Source organism: Acipenser ruthenus, chromosome 52 (assembly GCF_902713425.1).
Source record: "Acipenser ruthenus chromosome 52, fAciRut3.2 maternal haplotype, whole genome shotgun sequence".
Lineage (NCBI taxonomy): Eukaryota > Metazoa > Chordata > Actinopteri > Acipenseriformes > Acipenseridae > Acipenser > Acipenser ruthenus.
Window position 1 is genome coordinate 2,450,665 of NC_081240.1, and position 24,717 is coordinate 2,475,381.

A 24,717-nucleotide genomic window follows, 5' to 3' on the forward strand; every position below is an offset into this window, starting at 1 on the left:
TTTCGAAATGTCACATTTGTGTCAGTTTTTCGTTTAGTATATGGAAAACTACAACGCGGTATGTCATTTCAATATGTTAATGTGAAATTATCCAGCAGATTTTATTCGATTTTATTAAACAAAATGTGTTAATTCTATCGGGTGATGCAAGTCGTTTGGTCCTAGTAAATCCGTGGCTCATCTCTACTTGACCGTGAGCCTCGCTCAGCAAACGTGGCTTTACAGAACGGGTAACAAACAGGTACCTTGTGCGTTACAGTCTAAAAAAATCAAATGTGAAAACTGAGGCGGTGTAACCTTAAGAAGCCCCCTTCCTGTCTCCCTCCCTCCCTCCCTCCCAGCCCGGGGTTTCCGCGGCAACGCAGGTCACGTGTGCGGCTGCTTATTCTGGTCTGTCTGGGCTGGAAGATGGAGCTGTCTGCTGTCGGGGAGCGAGTGTTTGCCGCCGAGTCCATCATCAAACGCCGGGTCCGAAAGGTAGGCGAACCGGGCCAAGGGGACAACTGGGTCGGAGCTTGCGGGGAGGGTACTGGGGGAGGTTTGGGGGAGAACGGGGTAGTGGGGTAAGAGGAGTCATACTGTAAGCAAGCCGTCGTATTCAGTTTTAATCTGTAGAGAGATTGCAACCTTGTTTTTTTTTTAATATTACAGTAACCTCTTTTTATTTTTTTCTGCAGGGTCGAATCGAGTATATGGTTAAGTGGAAAGGATGGGCAATCAAGTAAGTACCCGTACAGTAGTATTAGCAGTGCTCGTATGGAAAAGAAAAAAAAAACAACAAATGCATATATGTGTTTATTTATTTGTATGGATGTATAAAGACGTTCTGCTGTGCAAACGGTACGCATATAAATACAAAAATAATAAATAAATAAAGAATTTGTAAAATGGCAGTGGTACGGTGCATACGAGTTGATGATGGATCATATTCCAAAATCTAAAACACATGTATTTTAATTATTTCGTCCCCAGATACAGTACGTGGGAACCTGAAGAAAATATTCTGGATGGTCGTCTGATTGCGGCTTTCGAGCAAAAGTAAGTATTGTTTTATTGTAGAATGTGTATATATGTATGGGTGCTCTGTGATTTATTTATTTATTTATATTTATTTATTTATTTGGCCGGAACGCAAATTCACGTTTGCCTGTACACCTCCGTGCATTTTATTATTGCAACAACCACACTGATTGCACCCTGGTTTGTGTAGATTTTTGACAGCAGGGCGCTGGCGTTTCAACTTGAACGATGAATGCAAGTTTTTTTTTTTTTTTTAAAGCCACATTACTCGCACATTCTTTAAGTTCGTCGTCGAAATATGTGTACGTTTTGCGTTTCTGTGCATATAAAACCCTGACAGTTTTGAAGTAAATAAATCCCTTCAGACCGCGCCGAAAGTTCCAGACGAAAGTAGGGTGGTTTTCTGGTTTGAGAGACACGCCGCTGCGCTCCCGCCACTGCCTTGCGACAACACAAATAAGGACTGAAGAGGCGGACCGCTTTATTGCAAACCCCAGAGCTGAAGTAAACGTCTCCCCACAACACTATCTTTACTTGCCTGATGAGGTGACTCAGTAACATTGTGCACGGTAGCTGTCGTGTTTCTATCATAGTTTATATTAAAACCTAAGCATGTCTTAGATGTGTTCCAGTTATATTTTTTGAAGCATTTAAACCTTTGTTTACATTAAAAAAAATGATATATAATATATTCCAGTCGTTTTTAGTTGTTTACTTTCGCCATAAGGAGTTTTAGTTTAGGGACACAAGTTTCTTCCTTGATAGTTATAAATACAAAAATACATTAAAATTAAAACAATGGTTTTCCAAAACACAAGTCCAAAACCAATACTGGATATTCTTGTGCAATATCTTTTGATTGCTATACTAAGGAGTCGATTTGATCAGAACTGGAGAAAAATCTGGATTGCATCAAACCACTCCCAGGTGGCTGTCTCAGGTTACCACCTGTCCCTGTTTTCCCTGGATCGTCCTGGTTTTCAGGAAGGCGTCCCAGGTGTCAAGATGCCTCCTCGGGGCACTAAACGATCCTGATTTTTAATCTTCTCCTGTTTTTAATCTCACGTTTCCACATCCATGTACATAGGATTACAACAGCAACACTGCAATGCCAGTCCTGTAAATTGAGCACAATTTGAATAAATCAAGATAATGTTATTACTGCAATAAACACACAATATGAATTGGTCTAACAGGTAACATTGATAATATTACTACTATTGTCAATGTTACCTGTTAGATAAATCAGGACACAGTTTTACTACAATAGACTGACACTATTAATTCGTTGGCAGTGCTGTAGTAGTAATATTATCAATGGTTCCTATTGGATGATTGTAGGATTTCTAAGGAGAGTTTAGTTTTAACAACCATCCTTCTGTTCAGATGTCCTGTTTTTTTGTACCTCAGTGGTGGCAGCCTGACTCAGTGCTTATCCTTGGCTTGTGAACTGATCTCTGGCTTCCCCAAAGTTTGGTGCAATCTGGGGGGATGCCAGTAGTGATTTATTCTGGCAGAGTACAAGTTAATTAGCCCAAGCTCTTGGGGCATGGTATTATTATTATTATTATTATTATTATTATTATTATTATTATTATTATTTAGTCAGTTAGCAGACGCTTTTATCTGAAGTGACTTACAGAGACTAGGGGGTGAACTGTGTATCAACAACTGCTGCTGCAGAGTCACTTGCAATGGGACCCCGGTTTTAAGTCTCATCTGAAGGACGGAGCACAAGGAGGTTAAGTGACTTGCTCAGAGTCACACACAGTGAGTTGGTGGCTGAGCCTGGATTTGAACCGGGATGCTCCTGGTATTAAGCCCTTTTCTTTAACCACTGGACCACCAAGCCTCCGAGTAACATAACTGACTATCGTGAAAGGAGTGAATCATTTTAGTCAGTGACCTACATTGGTAGGCAATGTGTTCGCTGCTTCCTGTTGCTGTGTTGCACCTGCCTGCCTGCAAAGTTGCCACACTGGCTGGCTGAGTGACTCGCTAATAGGAGTCAGCTAAGGGCAGCCGATATCGGCTTTCTCATCTCTTTCCCCCGCCTTCAGAGTATGAAACTCTTTACAGGGAATGAAACTAATAGCGGTGCTGTCCCCTCTCCTGGGTTTCTCATCTAACTCTCTTTTATTGAAGTACGTTATTTAAATGATCAGGAGTCTGAGCAATCAGCTCTAAGTTAAACTCTTTCTCCCCAACAGATGCACGAACAACTATTAATAATAATAATTGCAAACCTGTAGGTTCCTATCCCTGGGGGATAGAGTTGAGGCAGGTCTATATAAGCATGTCACCCCTTTTTCTTTTTTGCCTATCAGCGATGTGAAACTTACTAAGTACCTTCTTTAGCAAAGCTATTGATAGGATCATGAGGTGGTCTGTGTATGTTACACACATTGGCACTTTCAGAGCAGAAACTTGAAAAGGACATTCTTTAGCACAAGTTCCTCAGTGTAATAGAATCTGGAAGTATATGAGGATGCCCTGTCTGTCTTTCCATCTGTCAGGGTGTCACTTCTTTTGTATCTAGAGAACTGCTTATCCAATCGTGTTGAAACTGATAGGATGTACAGTACTCCAGCACACGTGATTAGGGGTATTGAAATTTGGGGGTATTTGTCTGTCTGTGTGTAGCTCAGTGCTCTCTTTCATGGTACCGACAACTCCAGTTCTGACCTGTATTTCAAAATGTCAGATTGTTTTGTTAAATATAATTGGAAAACTACAAAGCAGTATGTAATTCAATATGTTAAAATAACATTATTCAGTTGGTTTCATTAGACTTTATGAAGCAAAATTAGTTCATTCTATAGGGTGATGCAAAGCTTTTGACCATCGCTGTACACTGTGGCTAATTAAGCTTGTAGTAAAACCTGGAATGGGTAAAACTGCTATGCAATAGGGATCTTATTTCCATCCCTGCCGCTTGACACCAAAAAGGTATTTTTTTTTTTTTTTTTTTTTTAATATCCGTTCCAGGTTTTAGTACGATTTTGATTAGCCACAGTGTGTATAGGTAACAATCTCAGGTATGTATTTTATTAAACTCTTTGAGACTGCTATGCAATGGGTCTTATTTCCATCCCTGATTTTTATTTTATTTTTTTCACATTTCAGTTGAACCATTAAGGCATATCCAGTTTCCAGTGAAACTGTACGTGGGTAGTCCTGCAATGGAAAATGTCAAATATCAAAATGTGAAAGTGTAGGTGGTTGACAAAAGGCAAACCGCCTCTTGCGTTAAAGCATGAATTTGAAAAAAATAGGTGTCACTCAGTTCATCCATAACTACTGTGTAACACACTCTGTGGAGGAATGTGTAGATCTTAATCCTAAAAGACTCTGACAAGTGATTCAGCTTCTTTCTCAGTGTCTGATGTTACGAAGCCAAGGCTGTAAGTTAGTTTTTAATAGTGCAGCACAAACTGATTATTCGATTGTTCGGATCGAGCTCTCAACAGAATGAGGTGCTGACAGTCAGGTGAGCGTCATTGCTGTCGATCGGGCTGATTTACCCACTCAGTGAAACGAGTGAAGAAACAGCTGCTTGGGCTTGTGGTGACTGATGTTTTTAAGACTGTGTAGGACAGCGATCCACACAAACCCCAGCAGCTGTTTCTTCACTCGTTTCACTGTGAATGGTAAATTAGCCCGATCGACAGCAATGACCCTCACCTGTGGAGAGCTCAGTCGGTTCATGCACCTCTAGTTTAGGGATGTCGCGGTATACTGGTTTTACGGTAAACCGCGGTATAAACTGCCACGGTTTTGAAACCGCAACCATTTTTCTATACAATGATTACCGAGTTCACGGTTTATGGTAATATGGGCGCGTTTTTTTTTTTTTTATTCACCATTTGTCCATCGGTGAGCCACTGTGTTCATTAGAACTAACTAATGAACACAGACATCTCAAGTTCTGAAAGCTACCATGCATTAGATTATCCGAGTAGGCTATTAAATAATTGGCGTCATATTTAATATAAACCACTCTACTAAACAATGATCGCTAGCAAACATGATTGTCAGTAAATGAAACACAAATACTCAAATATCAGCAAGAATAGGGCACTGTAACTTTTCATCACTGCCTTCTATCAATTTACCAAACCAAAGAAGTAAGCAGAGAATCAAAGTCTAGATTTACTACTATATAACGAAGTCTAAGATGCTACAGGCATTTGTATTTTTTTTTTTTAAATGGTATTGTAAAGATGTTGCCGTCTCCTCAAGTTGATAGTGTTGTAGGGATTTTGGTTTTATGTATTCAAAAATGAATACAATTTTATTCCCATTGAAAAAAAAGAAAAAAGTCCCCCAGATGCTGCTTAACTTTGCAATAGTGTCATACCCCCCCTTAACTTTTCTTCTTGTTGAATAAAAGTGTTGAATTTAAATCAAGGGAAGTAATGTTACATCTTTACAATGCATTAGTAAGACCTAAGCTATAATATTGTGTTCAGTTCTGGTCACCTCGCTACAGAAAGGATATTGTTGCTCTAAAAAGAGTGCAAAGAAGAGCAACCAGAATTATCCCGGGTTTAAAAGGAATGTTGTATGCAGACAGGCTAAAAGAATTGAATCTATTCAGTCTTGAACAAAGAAGACTACGCAGTGATCTGATTCAAGCATTCAAAATCCTAAAAGGTATAGACAATGTCGACCCAGGGGACTTTTTTGACCTGAAAAAAGAAACAAGGACCATGGATCACAAATGGAGATTAGATAAAGGGGCATTCAGAACAGAAAATAGAAGGTACTTTTTTACACAGAGAATTGTGAGGGTCTGGAACCAACTCCCCAGTAATGTTGTTGAAGCTGACACCCTGGGATCCTTCAAGAAGCTGCTTGATGAGATTCTGGGATCAACAAGCTACTAACAACCAAACGAGCAAGATGGGCTAAATTGCCTCCTCTCGTTTGTAAACTTTCTTATGTTCTTAACTGCCATGCATGAGATTATCCGAGTAGGCTATTAAATAAGTGACGTCATATTTAATATAAACCACTCTACTAAACAATGATCGCTAGCAAACATGATTATCAGTAAATGAAACACAAATACTCAAATATCAGCAAGAACAAGGCACTGTAACTTTTCATCACTGCCTTCTATCAATTTACCAAAGTCCCCTAACTTTGCAATGGTGTCATACCCACCTTAACTTTTCTTTTTTCCTTTGTGTTCGTTGCTGTTAACATGCAGTCCAAAAAAAGAAAAAAAAAAAAATGCAGGCACCGTCTTCTCATCATTAAGTTTTGCACTCTGCTGAGAGATCAGTGGGCGGGCACTGCATGTCTTAAAACGCAGTCGAGCTGGCTAAACAACACGGAGCCCTCGAGTCAATGATCTCTAATGCCGTTAGCGGTGCGATGGAAGGGGTGAAGATTTCACTTCGGGAGAACAGAGATACTGTACCATCTCTCAGAACGGACATTGATTCCCATATGATGGTAGTTTGTGGTTAATTGCTAAGGTGGACGGTTTACAGTCAGAAGCAAGGACAATGAAGTGTGACATCGTGCATTGCATTTCTGAGATCGACAAATTGCACCTAAAAATGGCTGACCTCAAAAATAGATCTAGACGCAACAATATCGGAATCTGTGGGCTAGCAGTGAACCGAGAGGGAGACAATCCTGTCGGATTTCTCGGCTACTGCACAGAAGGCGAAGGCCTATGTTGGAGTTCGAAAAGAACTGCAGGCGCTGGGTGTTACATCTTTTTTTAATCTGTCCAGCTACTCTAGGAGTCTCTTACAACAGAGAACAACTCTCTTTTTCATTGGCTGTTGAGGCAGAAAAATTACATATTATAATTTTATTTTTTTCCAAAATGCCTATGCGAATACACTAACATACCCTGGACACAACTCGTAAAGACTGATAAGTATTGTATTTCTTCTGTTTTGTAAACACTTGTTTTTGTTTGCTTGTTATAAGGTTCAGTGTGAAAATGTATGGGGAACTATCATCTGTCTTTGATAAATGGGAGATAACTTAAGAAGGGGGAATATAATGATTGTATTGGTTTAAGTAGCCTGATAATATTTCATTTGTGTTTTTTCACTAGCATGAAGGGAAAGGGGGTGAGATCTGGGGATCAGAAACTGCATTATGTGGCTGTTACATGTCATAGACATGGGGGGGGGGGGGGAGCCGTCTAGAGTGGCGGGGGGGGGGGGGGGGACTGGGACCTCATAGAAAATTGTTTGTCGCACAGAATACGCTTTATTTTTTTGTCCTTAATTTACATCCTATGTACTGAATACGGACAACCCCCCCGTTGTATCAGCTGGTAGCATTGTGTCTTCCACAATGCTGGAATTCTGATCCTCAGGGACAATATTTGATTTTCATTGGTACAATTCCTAGTTTAGTCTTTGATAATGGTTAAGCTTAATATGTCCTGGAATCTGAGAGGTTTAAATGTATTAGGGCTGTCAAGCGGTTAAAAAAATGAATCGCAATTAATCTCACGATTTAAAAAAAAAAATTAATCTTAGTTAATCTCGGTTTTAATCGCATATTAAATTTTTACAATTACTACATCCATTGAATTTAAATTTGTTTTATTACTGATGCTATTGTTATTATCCTTAACTGTAAATAAAATTGTTTAAAATGTATTTATTTATGTATTTATTTAACCAGGAAATTTACCAATTGAGACCACCACCAAAATGTACTAGGGGCAATAATTTAGAAATTACAAATCCAACCAAACACTATAAAATGTGCGGTTCAAGCTTGATCAGCAGCATACAGAGATCAGAAAACATAATACATAGGATATCTATTTTTAAATGTGATTGTGAACTGAAATAAATTTGTCTTTTTTTAAATATAATTATCAATATGTAGATATAGTAAGCACTTCTAGGAAATGAACTCTTAATTGTGAAGAGAACATACAAAAAAAAAAAACTGTCATCATATCCAAAAACTGCAAACTAACAATTGTCAGGCTTTACATACTACATGAAAAAAAGGAGCAACACAGCCTAACTCATTTATTATCATGATCATTCTTCGCTTGATATGGGCTTGCAGCGATCCTGCATTTCTGTCGAAACTGGTGGGTTTAATTTGTTGTTATTGTCTGTAGCAGAAGAGCTGCTAGTGTATTTTGAGAGATGAAGGCGTGTTCAGCACGCAGCAGACTAGATGTACTCGTGTTTGATACTGGAACTCACTTTGACAGTAGACAAGTAAGCGTCTTGCTGTCCAGTGAGCCGTCAAAAAAATAAAAAAATCCCATTCATTTTTAGTGCTTTGCTCCATGAAGCAGTTCAGTGACTAACTTTCTATTTAAACAATAACTGCACTCAGACACTCAATACAATGCTGCCGCGGCCAGGATTGAAGTACGCTGTGCTGAAAGGCTCAAGACACAGCAATGCAATTAACATGCATTAAAATAATTAATCTATAAAAACATTTACGTTTTAATCGCAGAACTTAACTGATTAATTGACAGCCCTAATATATATATATATATATATATATAACAATTACACAGGAAACACGTGGATTTGGCATTTATACAAGAATCGCACTTACGTGCAGTAGATGTCCATAGATTACAAAACAAATTTTACAAAGTTGCTGCTACATCTGATGGGTCAAGAACAAAGAGTGTTATTCTTATTAAACGTAATCTTAATTTTAATATAGAAAAGGTTAGTGGTGACAGATCTGGAAGATTGGCTTACATATGTACAACATAACAAGGGAGGAAAATTGCTTTTATTAGTGTGTATGCCCCCAAACTTCTACAAAATCCAGAATGAATTTTCCAATTTCAAACTAAGTTAGTGGAGTTTTTGGAAATGTAAAAGTCCCTCCGTGAACAACCCAGCTACGGTATCGGAAGCTACAAAAGGCTTCATAAGAGACGACACTTACTTATTTGCTTCTCACATTAAAAAATAAAGATTAAAACAAATTCATGATCTAGAAGAACGATGTCAGTGTCTGAAAATGTACAAAAAAGAAAATGCACAAAAAAGTAACTGCACCCAAATTAATGAAGAAAAACTGCAAGCAGCCAGTGAAAAAGGGCAGAATTTGTTAGACAAAAATATTCCTTTCAAGGCAGTAAACCCAGCCGATTACTTGACTAAAATTAAAACAAAGTGAATCTCGTGCATCTATTGAATCAATCCATTCACCTTCAAAAGGACTAAGTTGTGACCCCAAAGAGATTAGTGCGACCTTTCGCTCCTTTTTTTTTTCTAATTTGTATAATTCTAGCTCCACCTTAGATAAGGAGGCTTGCACTAACTTTTTGCAAAATCTAAATCTTCCAAAACTATCTGAGGCAGAGGCAGCAACATTAGGCAAACCCATCTCTATTGAAAGCAAACTGACGAGTGTTAAAGGCAAAACTGCAGGACTTCACAGCATCCCCCCAGAATTGGTGGCGGTGTTATTTTGGGACATACTTGGCCCAATTTGGCTAAACAAGATAAACTCAGCAGTCAAGAAAGGTGCAGTCCTATCATTAGATGCAGAGAAGGCATTTGATAGACTTGAGTGGAACTTCCTTTGGCTGGTATTAGAGAGATTTGGTTTGGGTGAAAATGTTATCAATATGATTTGTACAGTGTATGCCAATCCTTCTGCTATGGTCTCTACTGGTGGCTTACACTCCGAACCTTTTAATATTTTGAGGGGAAGCCGGCATGGCTGCCCTTTATCGCCTATGCTATTTGCTCTTTCGCTTGAACCAAAAGTGCAGAACATTAGGCAGCACACAGTAGTGCCTTTCATCAAATTTAAATCTTCAAGCCACGCTATGTCATTGTATGCAGATGATATTCTATTGTATGTTGCAGATTCAAAATTATATTCCAAAAATTAACAGCCTTCAGTGAATTTAGTGACTTCTCGGGCTATAAAATTAACTGGGCAAAGTCTGCCCTGATGCCTCTAACACAGCTGCAGGTAGGGTCTTGTTACCCTCCATCATTCCAATCAGAAAATAATTTACATACCTGGGCATTGATATATAGCCCTCCCTTCAATCCATTATCAAAAATAATTATCACAAAGTACTAAGGGAGGTGAAGGGAGACATAGAGATAGACAGTGATGCCCGCCTCCCTACGAGCTCAGACCGCTACAGTTCAAATGAATATTCTTCCTCGAATTAATTTTATTAATGCCATGATTCCACCCCCCCCCCCCCCCCCCATAGGTTATTGGGCTAAAATCTTTTTTAATAAGGATATTTTTGTGGAATGGCAAGCAATCACAAATCAAGTTTAACGCACTACAGCGCACAAAAATGGACGGGGTCTTAGCTGTACCTAATTTTAAGTTGTACCAGTTACGCTCCCTCAGAGTATGGTTAAATCCACTGTCTGCTGTGCCCTGGAGAGATATTGAAGAAGCACTAGTGACTACTCCCGTAAAACTACAAGGCATTTCATTTGCAGGTCTCACAAACATAAAATGTGCTCTACATTATGGTCCTATCATTGCAAATTACTATAGCTAACTTCAGGGCAATAGAAAAACAGATGGGGTATAATATTAAATGGCACCAACATTCACCTATCTGGCATAACAGTGCTCTTCGGTCAGGTAACCAACCCTTTGTTTTTGACTCATGGTCTAAATAAGGCATTAATATTTTTAAGGACAATAACAATAAGGACGGGCGTATTAGTTTCCAGGAATTGACCTTGCATTTTAATTTACCAGGATCATCCTTTTTACTTGTATCTTAGACTGCTTCTGCTTTACATGCTTTGGGGTTCCCTGGGGATCGGAACTTGCAATACATCCTGTAATAGGTTGGGTCTCGGGTGATTCCTCTAAAGGGCTAGTCTCAACTATATACTCAAATCTACTAAAAGCTTCATGTAACCCGTTGGCTTTGTTCAAATCATGGGAGAAAGATCTCACTTTAGTTTAGAAGATGTGCTAATTGATTGGAATGCGGTCTGGGACAATATATTTAATGCATCTAAAAATCCCAATCGCCAATTAATTAATTTAAAATTATGTTTACAGGACATACTGGACTCCTTGTAAGAGATATCTTGTAGGAATCACCGCAGACCCCCTATGGAAACTCTGTACTCTTAATACACCTTGCATTCTAATGCACATGATCTGGGAATGTCCAGAGGTTAACTCTTTTTGGTGCCAGGTGATGTCTATACTGCCTGGGATAATTGGGAGAGACATGCAATTGGATCCAGTCGTACTGTTACTTAATGATGATTCAAAACTTTAGTTGCTGGAACGTCAGCGGAAAATTGGGCTTGCTGGTTTAACAGCGGCAAAGAAACTGATAGTACAGCGCTGGCTCCTTCCTCATAGAACTATCTACCGCCAGGATAAATAAGACAAAAACACGACACTTTAGAAATCTGGAAGGGAGCTACAACTGAGATAACTAAGCTATTGTCTGATTGTCATTTCATTGGATAAAAAAACTGTGACTGTCAGGATTTATTGTCTGCCTGCTAATTCCATGTCAAATTATTCTCAGGAGGTCTGTGGAGGGATGGATGTGCCTTTAGGGGAAGGAGGGGAGGGAAAATATCTGCGTTTCCCTCGTTATTCTTTTAAGAACATAAGAAAGTTTACAAACGAGAGGAGGCCATTCAGCCCATCTTGCTTGCCTGGTTGTTAGTAGCTTATTGATCCCAGAATCTCATCAAGCAGCTTCTTGAAGGATCCCAGGGTGTCAGCTTCAACAACATTACTGGGGAGTTGGTTCCAGACCCTCACAATTCTCTGTGTAAACAAAAATGCCTCCTATTTTCTGTTCTGAATGCCCCTTTATCTAATCTCCATTTGTGACCCCTGGTCCTTGTTTCTTTTTTGAGGTCCCCTGGGTCGACATTGTCTCTACCTTTTGTGATTTTGTTTTTGTTTTTGCTTGTTCTCTGTGAAAATCAATAAAAATTTGATCACAAAAAAAACCCACTTTAAATTAAAGTTATTTTTCTTGTTAAAAAAATGAATTGACTTGAGTGTGTATTTTTTTAAATAGCCATTTAAAAAATGGATTACAAAAAATTATACCGGTACAACGATAACTGGTAGCCTTTACCGTCAAGATTTGATACTGTGACATCCCTACTCTAGTTTTTAAAAGTCTAAACCGTGACAGATCTTAATACCACCACCTTGTAAAATGTATAAAGTTCATTTTTCAGGAACATCGTTTTACTATACTTTCATTGTATGTAGGACTGTTACAAAGTGGGTCAATAAATTACTTCTAGGGGGAGAAAATCTAGCTTACAGTTAAAGTGCGGTTGTGTTTAGTTAAGCCGCTGTTTAAACTAATAAAATAGGAAAGGATCTCTTTTTTTTTTTTTTTTTTTTTGGTCCATTGTTAACATTACATTTCTGTTGCACAGCTTCCCTTTTAATATATGGATAAGTACTATCCTTCCTTCTCATCCCATGCAAAAGAATAATTAAGCAATGTTACATCAAGCTATGTGATGACATTGCCATTTATGACTTTCCCAACACATTTTCAGGGAATTCTCTGTTCGTCTTTTAAACTACTGTCTAAATAAAAAAAAAAAATCACTTTGGGTTACACAGTAATCCGTCGCATATCCGATTGTGGTGGGACCAGAGTAGGGCGGATATGTGAATGAATCCTGTTTTAAATACAATTATAAGGGTTAGAAACTAACAGTATTGTGCTACTAGTCCAAAGGACTAGTACCTTTTGAAACTTGCTAGTCCTTATGTTCAGTTAAGTTGGAATCAACAGTTGGGGTCTCTAAAAATAGGCTTAGATTTATTTATTTATTTATTTTTTTAAACAAAGTACCTTCGTAAATGCTCATACAGATTGATCAATCACCTGTTTGCACCTCGTTACTGAGCGACTACTGTACTGTGCGCTGAGAAACTGACACGGACAGCACCAGACGGGATGATAGGGACACATTACATGTGTTGCTATTTACAGAAAAGCATGCTGGCTATGAATTACTCCTTACAATAATGAATGTACTCGCATACACACTCGGTCTTCACTAAAGTCCCAATTTAAAGACAGTACGTTTCACTATAGCCCTCAGGATTAAATTGTTAGCTAGGTGGCTATTGATTTATTTTTATTGGCAGTGGGAGAAAAACGCTTCAGCAAGTACAGTAGAATCTGCCAGAGTGGACGGATGCTGTATCTTCTAGGTTTAGATACTAATGAGAACATTACAAATACAGTCGCGGAAAAGTACAGAGCATAGAAACATATGTAATTGCTTTAATCAGAAAACACTGCAGCTTAAAGTCTAACAGCTCGGTGTCTTTTTCTGATAAGCTGAAGCTCAGAGCATCTGATTCAAATTCAGTGCCACTCTGAGACACGGGGGAGGGGCGGAGCCAACAGCACAACCGATACAGACAAAAGCCAGGCAGTCCTCCCAGCAATTGCGTGTGGAAGCGGCAGAGTGGGAGAAGTACAGTCGTGGAAAAGTACAGAGCAGTTAGAAGCAATAAGGAGAAATGTCTTCATGTAGACAATGTGGGGAAGCTATAAAAAAAAGGCCAACAAGATGCTCGGATATATTGTGAGTAGTGTTAAATTTAAATCGAGGGAAGTAATATTAAAACTTTACAATGCATTAGTAAGACCTCACCTAGAATATTGTGTTCAGTTCTGGTCACTTTGTTACAAAAAGGATATTGCTGCTCTAGAAAGAGTGCAAAGAAGAGCGACCAGAATTATCCCGGGTTTAAAAGGCATGTCGTATGCAGACAGGCTAAAATAATTTAATCTATTCAGTCTTGAACTGATTCAAACACCTGATTCAAACATTCAAAATCCTAAAAGGTATAGACAATGTCAACCCAGGGGACTTTTTCGACCTGAAAAAAGAAATAAGGACCAGGGGTCACAAGTGGAGATTAGATAAAGGAGCATTCAGAACAGAAAATAGGAGGCACTTTTTTACACAGAGAATTGTGAGGGTCTTGAACCAACTCCCCAGTAATGTTGTTGAAGCTGACACCTTGGGATCCTTCAAGACGCTGCTTGATAAGATTCTGGGATCAATAAGCTACTAACAACCAAACGAGCAAGATGGGCCGAATGGCCTCCTCTCGTTTGTAAACTTTCTTATGTTCTTAAAAGAAAAACGAGGGAACCGCAGATATTTTCAAGAAAGCGGTGAGACTTTGTATAAATGGATTTTATATTTTTAAACGGTGCAATAACAGTTCTGCTTGTGATTGTAATTTGACAGAACAGGTGATTTGTTTGCACTGTGCGGGACCTTATTTTCCCCCATTGGTGCTTGAGCCCCGGAGCACTCACCGAGTCACTGCCTGTGCACCTATTATCAATGATTAAAGCCTGGTTTTCAAACAAACTGATTATCGCTCACCAGTACTGTATTGGTATGAGAAAAGTGTGTTTTAAAAAAAGTAATTTCAGCTTCCAATCACTTACAATATACTGACGATAATGTAAACAACACCAAGCTACAGACAGCGAGTCCCAAGCTTTAAACGTGTTACTGTTTATAGACAAGAACTCAACTTTATTATGAATATATTGTGTTATTATGTTTTAAGCAACATACTATGATAATGTTCATTATTGTAATTGTTTGTTTATTAGTTTTAAAAGTTTAGTAAAACGTCGCCTATTGTTGACCTTGTTAGTACAGCAGGCCCCCTTTGCTAATGACATCATCAGTCAGGGTCGTAACCTGGTATAAATCAACACATTATTGTAAAATGACTTTACACTTACTTCAAAAGATGCAGCGAGTTTCAGTAACTTCAAACGATAAACTTTGCATCCCGCGCAGAGGGAGAACACTGACATAATGTCATTAAGTGGGGTTGGCATTACAGGGGGGGCGTGAAGGGAGGTTTCATTTCCGAGTAACTGTTTACATAAGCATTATTTGTGAATGCTTATTCACCACTGCTACACCCGGTTAGAAAATTGATTTTCCTGCATTTAACGCAAGACTGAACGTGAGAGTATATGTGTACATTTGTTTTAAGTACTCGCCCAGAAGAGTACTGAGACACAGACACCAACTAGTCCTCATCAGATTGAATTCGCCTTGGGCAAGTGGGAGTTTCTAACCCTGCCATTGTACACAGCTGTAACAATTGCTGCATTCACACAATTATTGTTTTATGATTCAGATTTTGATTAGGGAGCTCTCATAAATACCTTGTTTAGAAAGATACAGGGTATTAATGGTTGTGACAGAGTAGCCCTCTGCCATGTGGGTGCGTGCATTTGCAGGTTGAAGTTGATACGCCACGCAGGCGAACAGGATTTATTTACATAGCGACACACTGAACATGTCACATGACACTACCAGTAATGGTAGCGCACGGAGCACATACAACACAGTGTAAGCAAACTTTGGTGGGATCTACAATCTCTGAACTGGTCTGGTGAATTCACTCCAGTTTGCTCTTGTGGTTTATGTCACCAGTACCCCTTGATGCAGTTATAACCTTATAATTCACTGCAGCCCATCCTGATACTCTTTATACACCGGGCTTGATTTTCAGTATTTTACCCCCAACTTTCTGCTGTCCTTTTAAGAATTCAGTTGATACCTGTTAAGCTATTTGTGTCTCAATCACATCAGAGAAATGTGTCAATAGTGCTATAGTGAAAAATAAAGTATTTTATGCTGGACCACTTTATTACAATTGTTATGCGTGACTACTGACATTAATAAAGAGGAGTCGCTTCAGATCTGAAATGAAAAAGTAAGACTTACGATTTAAAAGCCCATTTAGTTGTTACACAGAAAAAAAACCCTGTAAATTAAATTAATTTCATTATTAACACGTTTCTCATTAACACACATGGCTTAACAGGTAGCAATTGAATTCTTAAAGGAGAGCAGAAAAGTCGGGGAAATCAGAAGTACTATGTAGGCAGCAGTGTGGAGTAGTGGTTAGGGCTCTGGACTCTTGACCCCGGAGGGTCGTGGGTTCAATCCCCAGTGGGGGACACTGCTGCTGTACCCCTGAGCAAGGTACTTTACCTAGATTGCTCCAGTAAAAACCCAACTGTATAAATGGGTAATTGTATGTAAAAATAATGTGATATCTTGTAACAATTGTAAGTCGCCCTGGATAAGGGCGTCTGCTAAGAAATAAATAATAATAATAATAATAATGTATGTATTACCTGACTTGATTTGTCTTTTAAACAACATGGTATTGCTGACCAATGTCACTGCAGTCTCTTCTTGCTTAGATTCTCTTTTTCTCCATTTTCTCTTTTAATTCCTTGCATCCTCTGCAGTGTTATAATATTTGTTGTGCTGGGATGAACATGTGTTTTTCATATTCCAGTATTATTTTAAACTTAATGAATACTTCACTATTCTTTTCATTTTCATTTGGCAGGAAAACAAGTATAATTCATACCAAAGAAAGTCCTTAGGGTGGAAAATAGACCTGATACCCAATCATAGACCTATTCAAGAAATGAAACTCAGAGCTGTATGTACACCTAACCATTTTACTAATAATAATCCTGTTCATAAATTCAAATACACGGGTATAAAGGTAACCTCTGAAAGACACTAGGTTCATAATGTTTTGCCTGAGATGTTTAAAAGTGGGGACCCTGACACTTTTTTTTTTTAATTGTATTTTTTTTATGTATTTTTTGATTGACAGAGAGAGGGAACGGGAGCTCTATGGTCCTAAGAAGAGAGGACCCAAGCCAAAAACCTTCCTTTTAAAGGTAACACCTGCCACCTGTTATCTTGATAACGAGGCACCAATAATGATTCACACTAGTGCTGTAACGATTCACTGTGTATCAATGAATCGTGATGTTTTCTTTACATGATATAACTTAATAGAGGTCTGTATCGTTTGTATTGGGATAAATAACTACAGCTTCCAGCATCCCTCACCATAGCTGCTGGTGAGGAGGCATGCTGGGAACTGTAGTTCTAGTAGGGCTGTACTGATTTACTATGTATCGATTTAATCGTGATACTTTCTTTACATGATGTATTGTACAAGATGACAAGCACCACAGCGCTCATTGTAGTTCACCAAATGGCGCTTGAGTCAAGAATAGGTGTGTTTGGGTCCTCGATTGGCTCATCCAGTTAAAGCACTGCAACTAGGAGCGCAGGATGAGTCACACAGCTTTGACGGCGCCAGTTCACGTCCAGGCTGTGCAAAGAGGCCGAACTTTGCTGGGGAGCCCGAGGGGGGGCGTCACATTGGCTCTGACGCCACCGGGGTGGGGGGATGGGAAACCGGCAGGGATTGCTTCTCATCACACAACAGCGAACCCTACTGGCCAGACACCGAGCACATTCCGAGTGGATAAGAGGCAGGGCTGGTCTCTGTTCTCTGGGATCGGTAGCCCGTCCACCTCTGGATTGCTCAGCTTAAAAGTGATTCTGGCTTTAGGCTGGTGAGATCGGAGGACACTCACAAGCCCTCAGTGTCTGTGCCGTGTGGGGACAGTGAGGAGAAAAAACATAACTGGACATTCCAAATTGGGGGAATACAAATAAAAATAATTAAAAAAATTAAAACAAAAAAAAAGTTTTATAGTTGAAATACATACCCTCCCTGTCATTAAATGTATTTTATTAACAAAATAGTCCATCATTAAAAGATAATTTGATCTTATGTGTCATACAAGTAGCCAATTTGGAGACATATCATTTATCGACCTGCATATCATTCATATCTCTCTCATTTATTGATTTATTTATATGTATATTTTATATATATATATTATATAATCTCGGAGAAAGAATATGATTTTAAAAACGCTAACTGCTTATTTTACTCCCCCCCCCCCCACAGGCTCGTGCCCAGGCGGCAGAAGCAGTCCGTGTATCAGAGCTGCACTTCCCTGCTTCCTCGAAACACCCCCCCTCTTCCTCCTCCTCTTCCTCTCACTCCCGCCCCCACCCTCCCCACCACGCCCCTCCCCTCCGCCACCCCCACCCGGTCGTCTCCCCCAAGCTCCACTCCGGGGCTGCCGTTCACAAGCTGAAGAAAGACATCCGTCGCTGTCACCGCATGTCCCGGCGCCCCCTGCCCAGACATGACCTCCTGTCCTCAGGCTCCAACTCCGGTTCCTCCCCCTCCGGAACCCCGGGAGGCCCCCAGCTCCTCCGCCCGCCTGTGTCTCCCTTCTCCGAAACGGTGCGGATCTTGAACCGCAAGGTGAAGCCTCGAGAGCCCAAACGAGGCCGGATCATCCTGAACCTCAAGGTCATTGACAAAGGAACGGGAGCCAGTAATAATAATACTAATAATAATAATAATAATGGCAGTGGCCATGGCAATGCCCCCCCCAGTGGCACAATTCGCAGGAACCCCCCCGGTCGCCCCAGAATCCCGTCCCGCAATCGAGTGATCGGGAAGAACAAGAAGTTTGGTGAGGCTGGGGTGCCCATGCGAGCTCCAGCCCACATGAAGTTTGCTGGCTTCTCTCTGTACGGGAAACAGCAAAACCTAAGCAGCCCCCCTCCTTCCTCGTCAGTCGCCCCTCCCTCTTCTGCTCCCTCCACTCTCCTGGGACGTCCCGCCACTTTAGGACGCCCTCCGACTTCGCCTTCCATGAAGAAGCCTCCGGTGATTGGCCCCCCTTCCTCTGTGGCGGGGCGCTACCAGCACAGCTCCCCTTCCTCGTCCTCGTCCTCCTCCTCTTCATCCTCTTCCACCAGCTCGGAGTCCTCTTCAGGCAGCTCTGGCTCCAGCAGCTCTTCATCCAGCGGCTCTGACTGCCCGCCTTCCCCTCCTTCCCAAATCCAGCCCCCTCCTTCCTCAACCGCGGTCCCTCTCTCTAATGCCCGTGCCGAATCCCCACAGCCCCCTAAACTGAGCCCCCAGACCACTGGCCCCAGATCGGGCCTGCACCACCGCTCCTCCTCCTCCTCTTCCTCCTCCTCCTCTTCCGATGAAGACGATGTTGAGTCCAGGGTCTTGGATCTGTCCGTCCCTCCCGAATCCAGCACAGCAACTCCTGCAAACAAGGAGACTCGCAATGATGACGACGAAGATGATGATGATGATGAAGACTTCGAGGACGTCAAGGGCGGCCAGTCGTCTCCCCCTTCTGTCGCTAGCTTCGAACCTGGCCCGGATTGGCGCCCAGAGATGTCCCCTTGCTGCGCCAACGTGGTCGTGACTGACGTGACCACGAACCTCTTCACCGTCACCATCAAGGAGTTCTGCAATGCGCAGGATTTCGCGGGCGCCAAACCGTAAGCCGAAATGACGCCGGGTACAAACCGCCAGGGTTGGGAGCTGAAGGGGTTCAATTCTCAAGAAGGATTCCTCTCGCTTTAGTACCATCTTTTATCAGCCCACAGAGGACTAGAAACCAAGGCGTTTCAACACATTTTCTTAGTAAGTATCGTAACAGTTTTTAGATGGTAATGGTACTAAAGCAGAGTGAGGAACCTCCTAAAGAATTGAGTTTACGTTTCCAGGTGTTGTGTTTTCCACTGTCCGATTGAACCCATCCCCATTGAAGATTATGTCCTGATTTGATTTCTTGTTTGCTAGGTGTCATGTGGACTATTTTATTATTCTAAACTGACGTCCCAAAACCCCCTCTCTTCCACAGACTGTGTTTCTTAAATTGTATTCAGACTGTGGTGTTACTAAGGGAATCAATAAATAACCCCACAGTGTTAAACCTGTCTGTACAGTCATCTAAACTAAGCAGTTAGTGTGGCTACTGTTTTCCTACCCTTGAATATGTACAGCTACGGCCAAAGGTGTTGCATCACCCTATAGAATCAACTAATTTTGCTTCATAAAGTCGAATGAAACCTGCTGAATAATGTAACGTTAACATATTGAATTACACACCGCTTTGTAGTTTTCCATATACTGTAAAGCCACAAATATTTGCACCCTTAAAATCTTTTTTCTCAAAATGTTGGCGACTTGTTTCAATATACGAAGTATGTATTGTTAGTGGAATTTGATATTTGTGCCAAAAATTTAATATGCAAAACAGCATAATAAAAGGCTTGCACGTATTTATGGCTTTACAGTACTTTAAAAAATAAATAAATAAAAAAAAAGGACAATGTGACATTAATGAAATCTAACATGAAATACTACTGTACTACTATTATGGCTTCCGGTAGACTTTTTTTTGCGATATCATTTTGTAGTTTATTTGATTACATAATGTTAAATAAAAAATCTAAATTATGTTTTTTATATAAATCTTTTTTTTTTTTTTTTTTGTCTCAATCCTAAAATTGTAGGCTATGCAAAACATTTAGCCATAGCAATACTGACTGAGTCATGGCATGGCAAAGACTCTTTCAGTAGTACATCTACAACTCAGACTGGTATGCAGGGGAGTGCGGTCCATATTGCATTCTTCCTACTGGATTGAGATCTGGAGGTTTGTGCTTTTGAGATTACTATAGTCTCCGATCTCATGGTGCCTCCTCATACTAATCACTGACAAAACCAGAGGTTACATCGGCATCTTGCAACACTATCTAGTATGTTCAGTGATGAGCATTGCCTCTGGTTACTTTGATTGTAATAGCAATTAACAGGTCTCATACAATCCACTGCTTTCTGAAACCGCTTAGGCAAGACGAGTCTGATCTGTAAACTACTCCTTGGTAGGCTGACCTATCAGTGCCTGATTTCACTTGGACAATGGAAACACAACGAGCCTGCTTCGTAGCAGTTTGTCTCATTCCAGGATCAGTCTCCAGTGTGAACTAAAGCTTTAAAGATCTCTCAGGCCCCCTTTAAAGGAGTGCTAACCAAAGCTTTTTAAAAACCCATCTCTCACCTCTCATTGGCACCAGCAGTATTGCCACTGGGCTCACTAACCTTTAAAACCCATTAGCTTTTTATTAGTGCTCTCCACTCTATCATTGGGATCCATTTAAAAGGAGTGTTAACCAACGGTTTAAAATCCAGAATCTTGTTAACACTTATAAGCACCGTTCTCACAGGCACTTTGCTGATTTTAATAAGAGGTAAGAAAATAGACTGGCCGCTGCTTTAAAGGGGCCATTGGCAATACTAATATTGCCCATCAATCTTTTAAATAGAATAGGATGTGTCCTCTTAGATGTGGCTTAAGTGTATAGCAAAGCCTGGAATGGCTCAAACCGCTGTGGAATAGGACTATATTGGTTCCAACCCTGCTGTAATGGGTGAGGGACTTATTTTGGGGGTGTCTTTGGAGTGGGTTGGGGGGATAGCTATATGCGCCTCACAGATTAGTCTCATGAAAGGGAGGGAGGGGGGGGGGGGCAGGACTGGGAGCTCTTGGTTTTCTATGGTGCTTATCTTGGGCTGCAGAATAAACAAACAGTCAGTCTTTCTGAATCAGGTATAAACATGATCAAGAGATTTTTTTTTTTCTTTTTTTCTGTGAGGTGACAAAAATGAATGGGGGAGGGGGGGGTATATGGCCTTGTTTCCATGGGTCATATGTGCTGAGCTAGCCCTGGTCTGGCACGGTTTAGCAGGGGCTCCACAATTTGTTTTTATATATATATATATATATATATATATATATATATATATATATATATATATTTAAAGCAGCAGCATGAATGTACTTAGGCCTGACCCTAATTAGCTGCTTTGCTTCTGTTTCTGAGACCATAAGAAAGAAACACATGGGTGCTTGTATTGTCCACTAAATGGTTCCCTATACAATCCTCATTTAATTATTACAAAGAAGTAGCCCATCAGGACCATCGCATCTATCTTCAGTGTGGCCCCTCTTGGCCATGCCACTTGATGTTCCCAGACCACCCTGCTCTGCACACATGACCACTGTGGAGGATACTGAGGAACTCCAATGATCGCTGGTGCTGACCAGACAGAGCCTTCAGCTGCAGCCGTCCATTGAAGATTAATTCATAGTAACACCCTTGTTAAAAGAAGCATAAAGCTAATCAAGCAGACAGTACCAGTGAACCGTAACCTAACACGGAGGTCCTTTGGGGGTCTGCAGTGTGAAAGGCACATTATGGTAAATGCATAGCTGATTTATTTAATAGTGTACAGCCCTATAGAATGAACAAATTTTGCTTTGCAAAGTCGAATGAAGCCTGCTGAATAATGTTACGTTAACATATTGAATTACACACCGCTTTGTAGTTTTCCATATACAGATGGACCCGTTTTATATCACCTCGCTTAATATCGTAACCGTTTTTATCACGATTTTTCAAAAACCACTCGCCATGCACCATATTTTCTTTTGAGAAAATACCTCTCTTAATATCATCTCACAAACACACTTATTGTCACGTTTTGTGCAGCCTGTCAAATTCTGCATGGCCGGCCTTTACAGGATCTAATTAATTTCCAACACAACTAACAGTCAAGAATCATCTTGGCTGAAACTGACATTTTGTGCAACCTGTCAAATGCTTCATGGGCGGCCTTAATGGGATACAGTTGAGTTACAAAACACAGACGTCACCAGTTTGTTCTTTAACGTAGTCCATCTTATACAAATGCACACAAAAAAACACTTCAGTGCAGTGCCAAATTGATAGCTCTCATCAGTCGACAATTCATGACCCAAACGCTCTCATTCCAGTTAATGATCCGAAACGTATTTGTCCTGTAGTAAACTATATGCATTTGTTTAAATGTAAAGAACAACTAAATGTACAGTATTAAAACACTGCTCTTTAATTCACGTTAGTGTTCTTTCTTTTTTTTTCTTGCACTTGTAATGCGCTGTCACAGGCAAACGTGAAACCCGGTTTATATCATGACCTGCTTTATATCATGAATGATGCCTGCGCGGCAATCATGATATAAAGAGGCTTCATCTGTACTTAACAAAAAATTGAAAAATGTGACATTTTGAAATCTTACATGAAGTACTGCTGTACTGCTATTATAGCTTCCGGTACACACTTGCGCTATGATTTTGTAGTTTCTTTGATTAAAATAATCTAATTCTTTGATAAAACATCTAAATTATATCTTTTTTTTTTTTTTTTAAATGATATCTCAATCCTAAAATTCTAGGTGTTGAAAAACATTCGGCCAAAGCTGTATATTTATTTATTTATTTATATTTTATCACAACCGCTTTTGTACGTATTTTAGCCCTCCATTACGCAGATAAATCATAAATGTACTCAGTTGATGGAAATAAGTCCCAAGAAAAGCAGGAGATTTATTGAAAAAGGAGAAGTGTACCTTGGCTTGTGTACATTTTAAAATAGAAGCCTCACACTTTGGCTCTCAGTAACCAGCTGTTGCTTTGTGTCTTGCATTCAATGTCTCTGCATTATTTCCTGTAGCCTCTTGAAGTAAAATGCAGGGAAGTGAAACAGAAATACCTGCAAGAAGCAATCAGTCATGTTTTACGTTAATAGCTTAATCCATTAAAAAAAAAAATCCAATACGTGTTTGCCATAATGTTTTATACAGTACAGAATACCTACATCGTGGTGCATGTTAGGTAAGGTTCGCTGAAAATGTTTTGTTAGCTATATGAGATTTATATACATACAATCAGGAGCTTAAAGGGGAGAAAATGCAAGAATTTAAGAGTACATCTCTGTCACAGAGAAGCTAAGTCCTGAAGCATTTTTCTGTAGGTTTTTTTTTTTTTTAAATTCAGCCTGCCTCTATACCATACTGTGGGTCCTGTGCAACCGGTATACAGACTCCCTGGGCTTTGGGTGGTGTCAGGATCTGGGACTCTAATAACCATTACACAGTAAGTGAATCTACAGTGTGGTGGCAGGATAAATGGAATTTCTTTGTTTTTTTAAAAACAAAAAAACATAATTTGGTGGGGGTGGGGATGAATCTGCTGTAAAAATGTTAAGGGACAAAGCAGTTATTCCAATAAGAGATGAAAGTGTTTTTCTAAAAACATTGGGTGTTTTATTCCTCCTTTTAAAAGAGTGAAATTCTTAAAAATGCGGTAACCTCCCGTTCTAATACTCCCAGAGGATACCGACTCCAAAGAATCACACGGTACAAGCAGTGGGCTGCATGTTGCGTGATGTTTTGGGGTAAAATGGGCTGTTTTCTAACCACGGTTTAAAAAAAAAAAAAAAAAATTCAACATTCTCAAAAGTCCTGCATTATTTCATTTTTTTTTTTTTACTCTCATTTTGTCTCGCTACAACAGGCCATGGAACACGGAGACACCCAAATTTCATTAGCAATCAAATGAATCTGTGTCAATTGAATAATCAGTCAAGCTATTTACCAGGCAAGTCGGTCAAACAGTATTAGCAATAGACAAGAATGTAGTATTCTATGGAAAGAGGGCAGCCAAGAGATTTAAATGCAGAAGGCTGTTTATGTACGTATATATAGAGAGAGAGAGAGAGGGGTAGGGTAGAGATTAGGGCTAACTGTGCTATGTACAACTGTAGATAGTTGTCCCTATTTTGTGCTGTAAGGTCAAATGATGCTATAATCCTTTTGTGATTTTAAATCTCATCTTTTCCCTTTTAAATGACATTTATTTAATTTTGCACGCACCTTAAACTGGTACTTTAAATAAAAGGGGGCGTTTTCAGCACAACTTAACAATACAAAAAAGTAAAACCAGGCCTTTGAAACTCCACATGTCTGGATACTATTTGGTGCTACTGCATTCTCTACCATTGATTTATGTACAATTTCTTTATTTGAGTTTAAAATGTGTAGCCACAGTAAAACAGTTTTTCACATTTTATC

General features: G+C 39.9%; 1 protein-coding gene across 1 annotated transcript; it reads left to right on the forward strand.

The window, feature by feature from the left end:
* Nucleotides 1–342: 342 nt before the first annotated feature.
* On the forward strand, nt 343–20,235 carry LOC117433127 (chromobox protein homolog 6-like). The gene is made up of 5 exons (XM_059016158.1): nt 343–477; nt 678–721; nt 973–1,038; nt 16,690–16,756; nt 17,848–20,235. The coding sequence occupies exons 1-5, from the start codon at nt 409–411 to the stop codon at nt 19,258–19,260; spliced, it is 1,659 nt and encodes a 552-aa protein (XP_058872141.1). The 5' UTR covers nt 343–408; the 3' UTR covers nt 19,261–20,235.
* Nucleotides 20,236–24,717: the final 4,482 nt, after the last annotated feature.

Excerpts from the sequence above, each read along its gene's own strand:
- LOC117433127 (XM_059016158.1), top strand. The coding sequence starts at position 409 with ATGGAGCTGTCTGCTGTCGGGGAGCGAGTGTTTGCCGCCGAGTCCATC. Across the intron at positions 722-972 it reads TGGAAAGGATGGGCAATCAA|ATACAGTACGTGGGAACCTG; the intron begins GTAAGTACCCGT and ends TTTCGTCCCCAG. Across the intron at positions 16,757-17,847 it reads CAAAAACCTTCCTTTTAAAG|GCTCGTGCCCAGGCGGCAGA; the intron begins GTAACACCTGCC and ends CCCCCCCCACAG.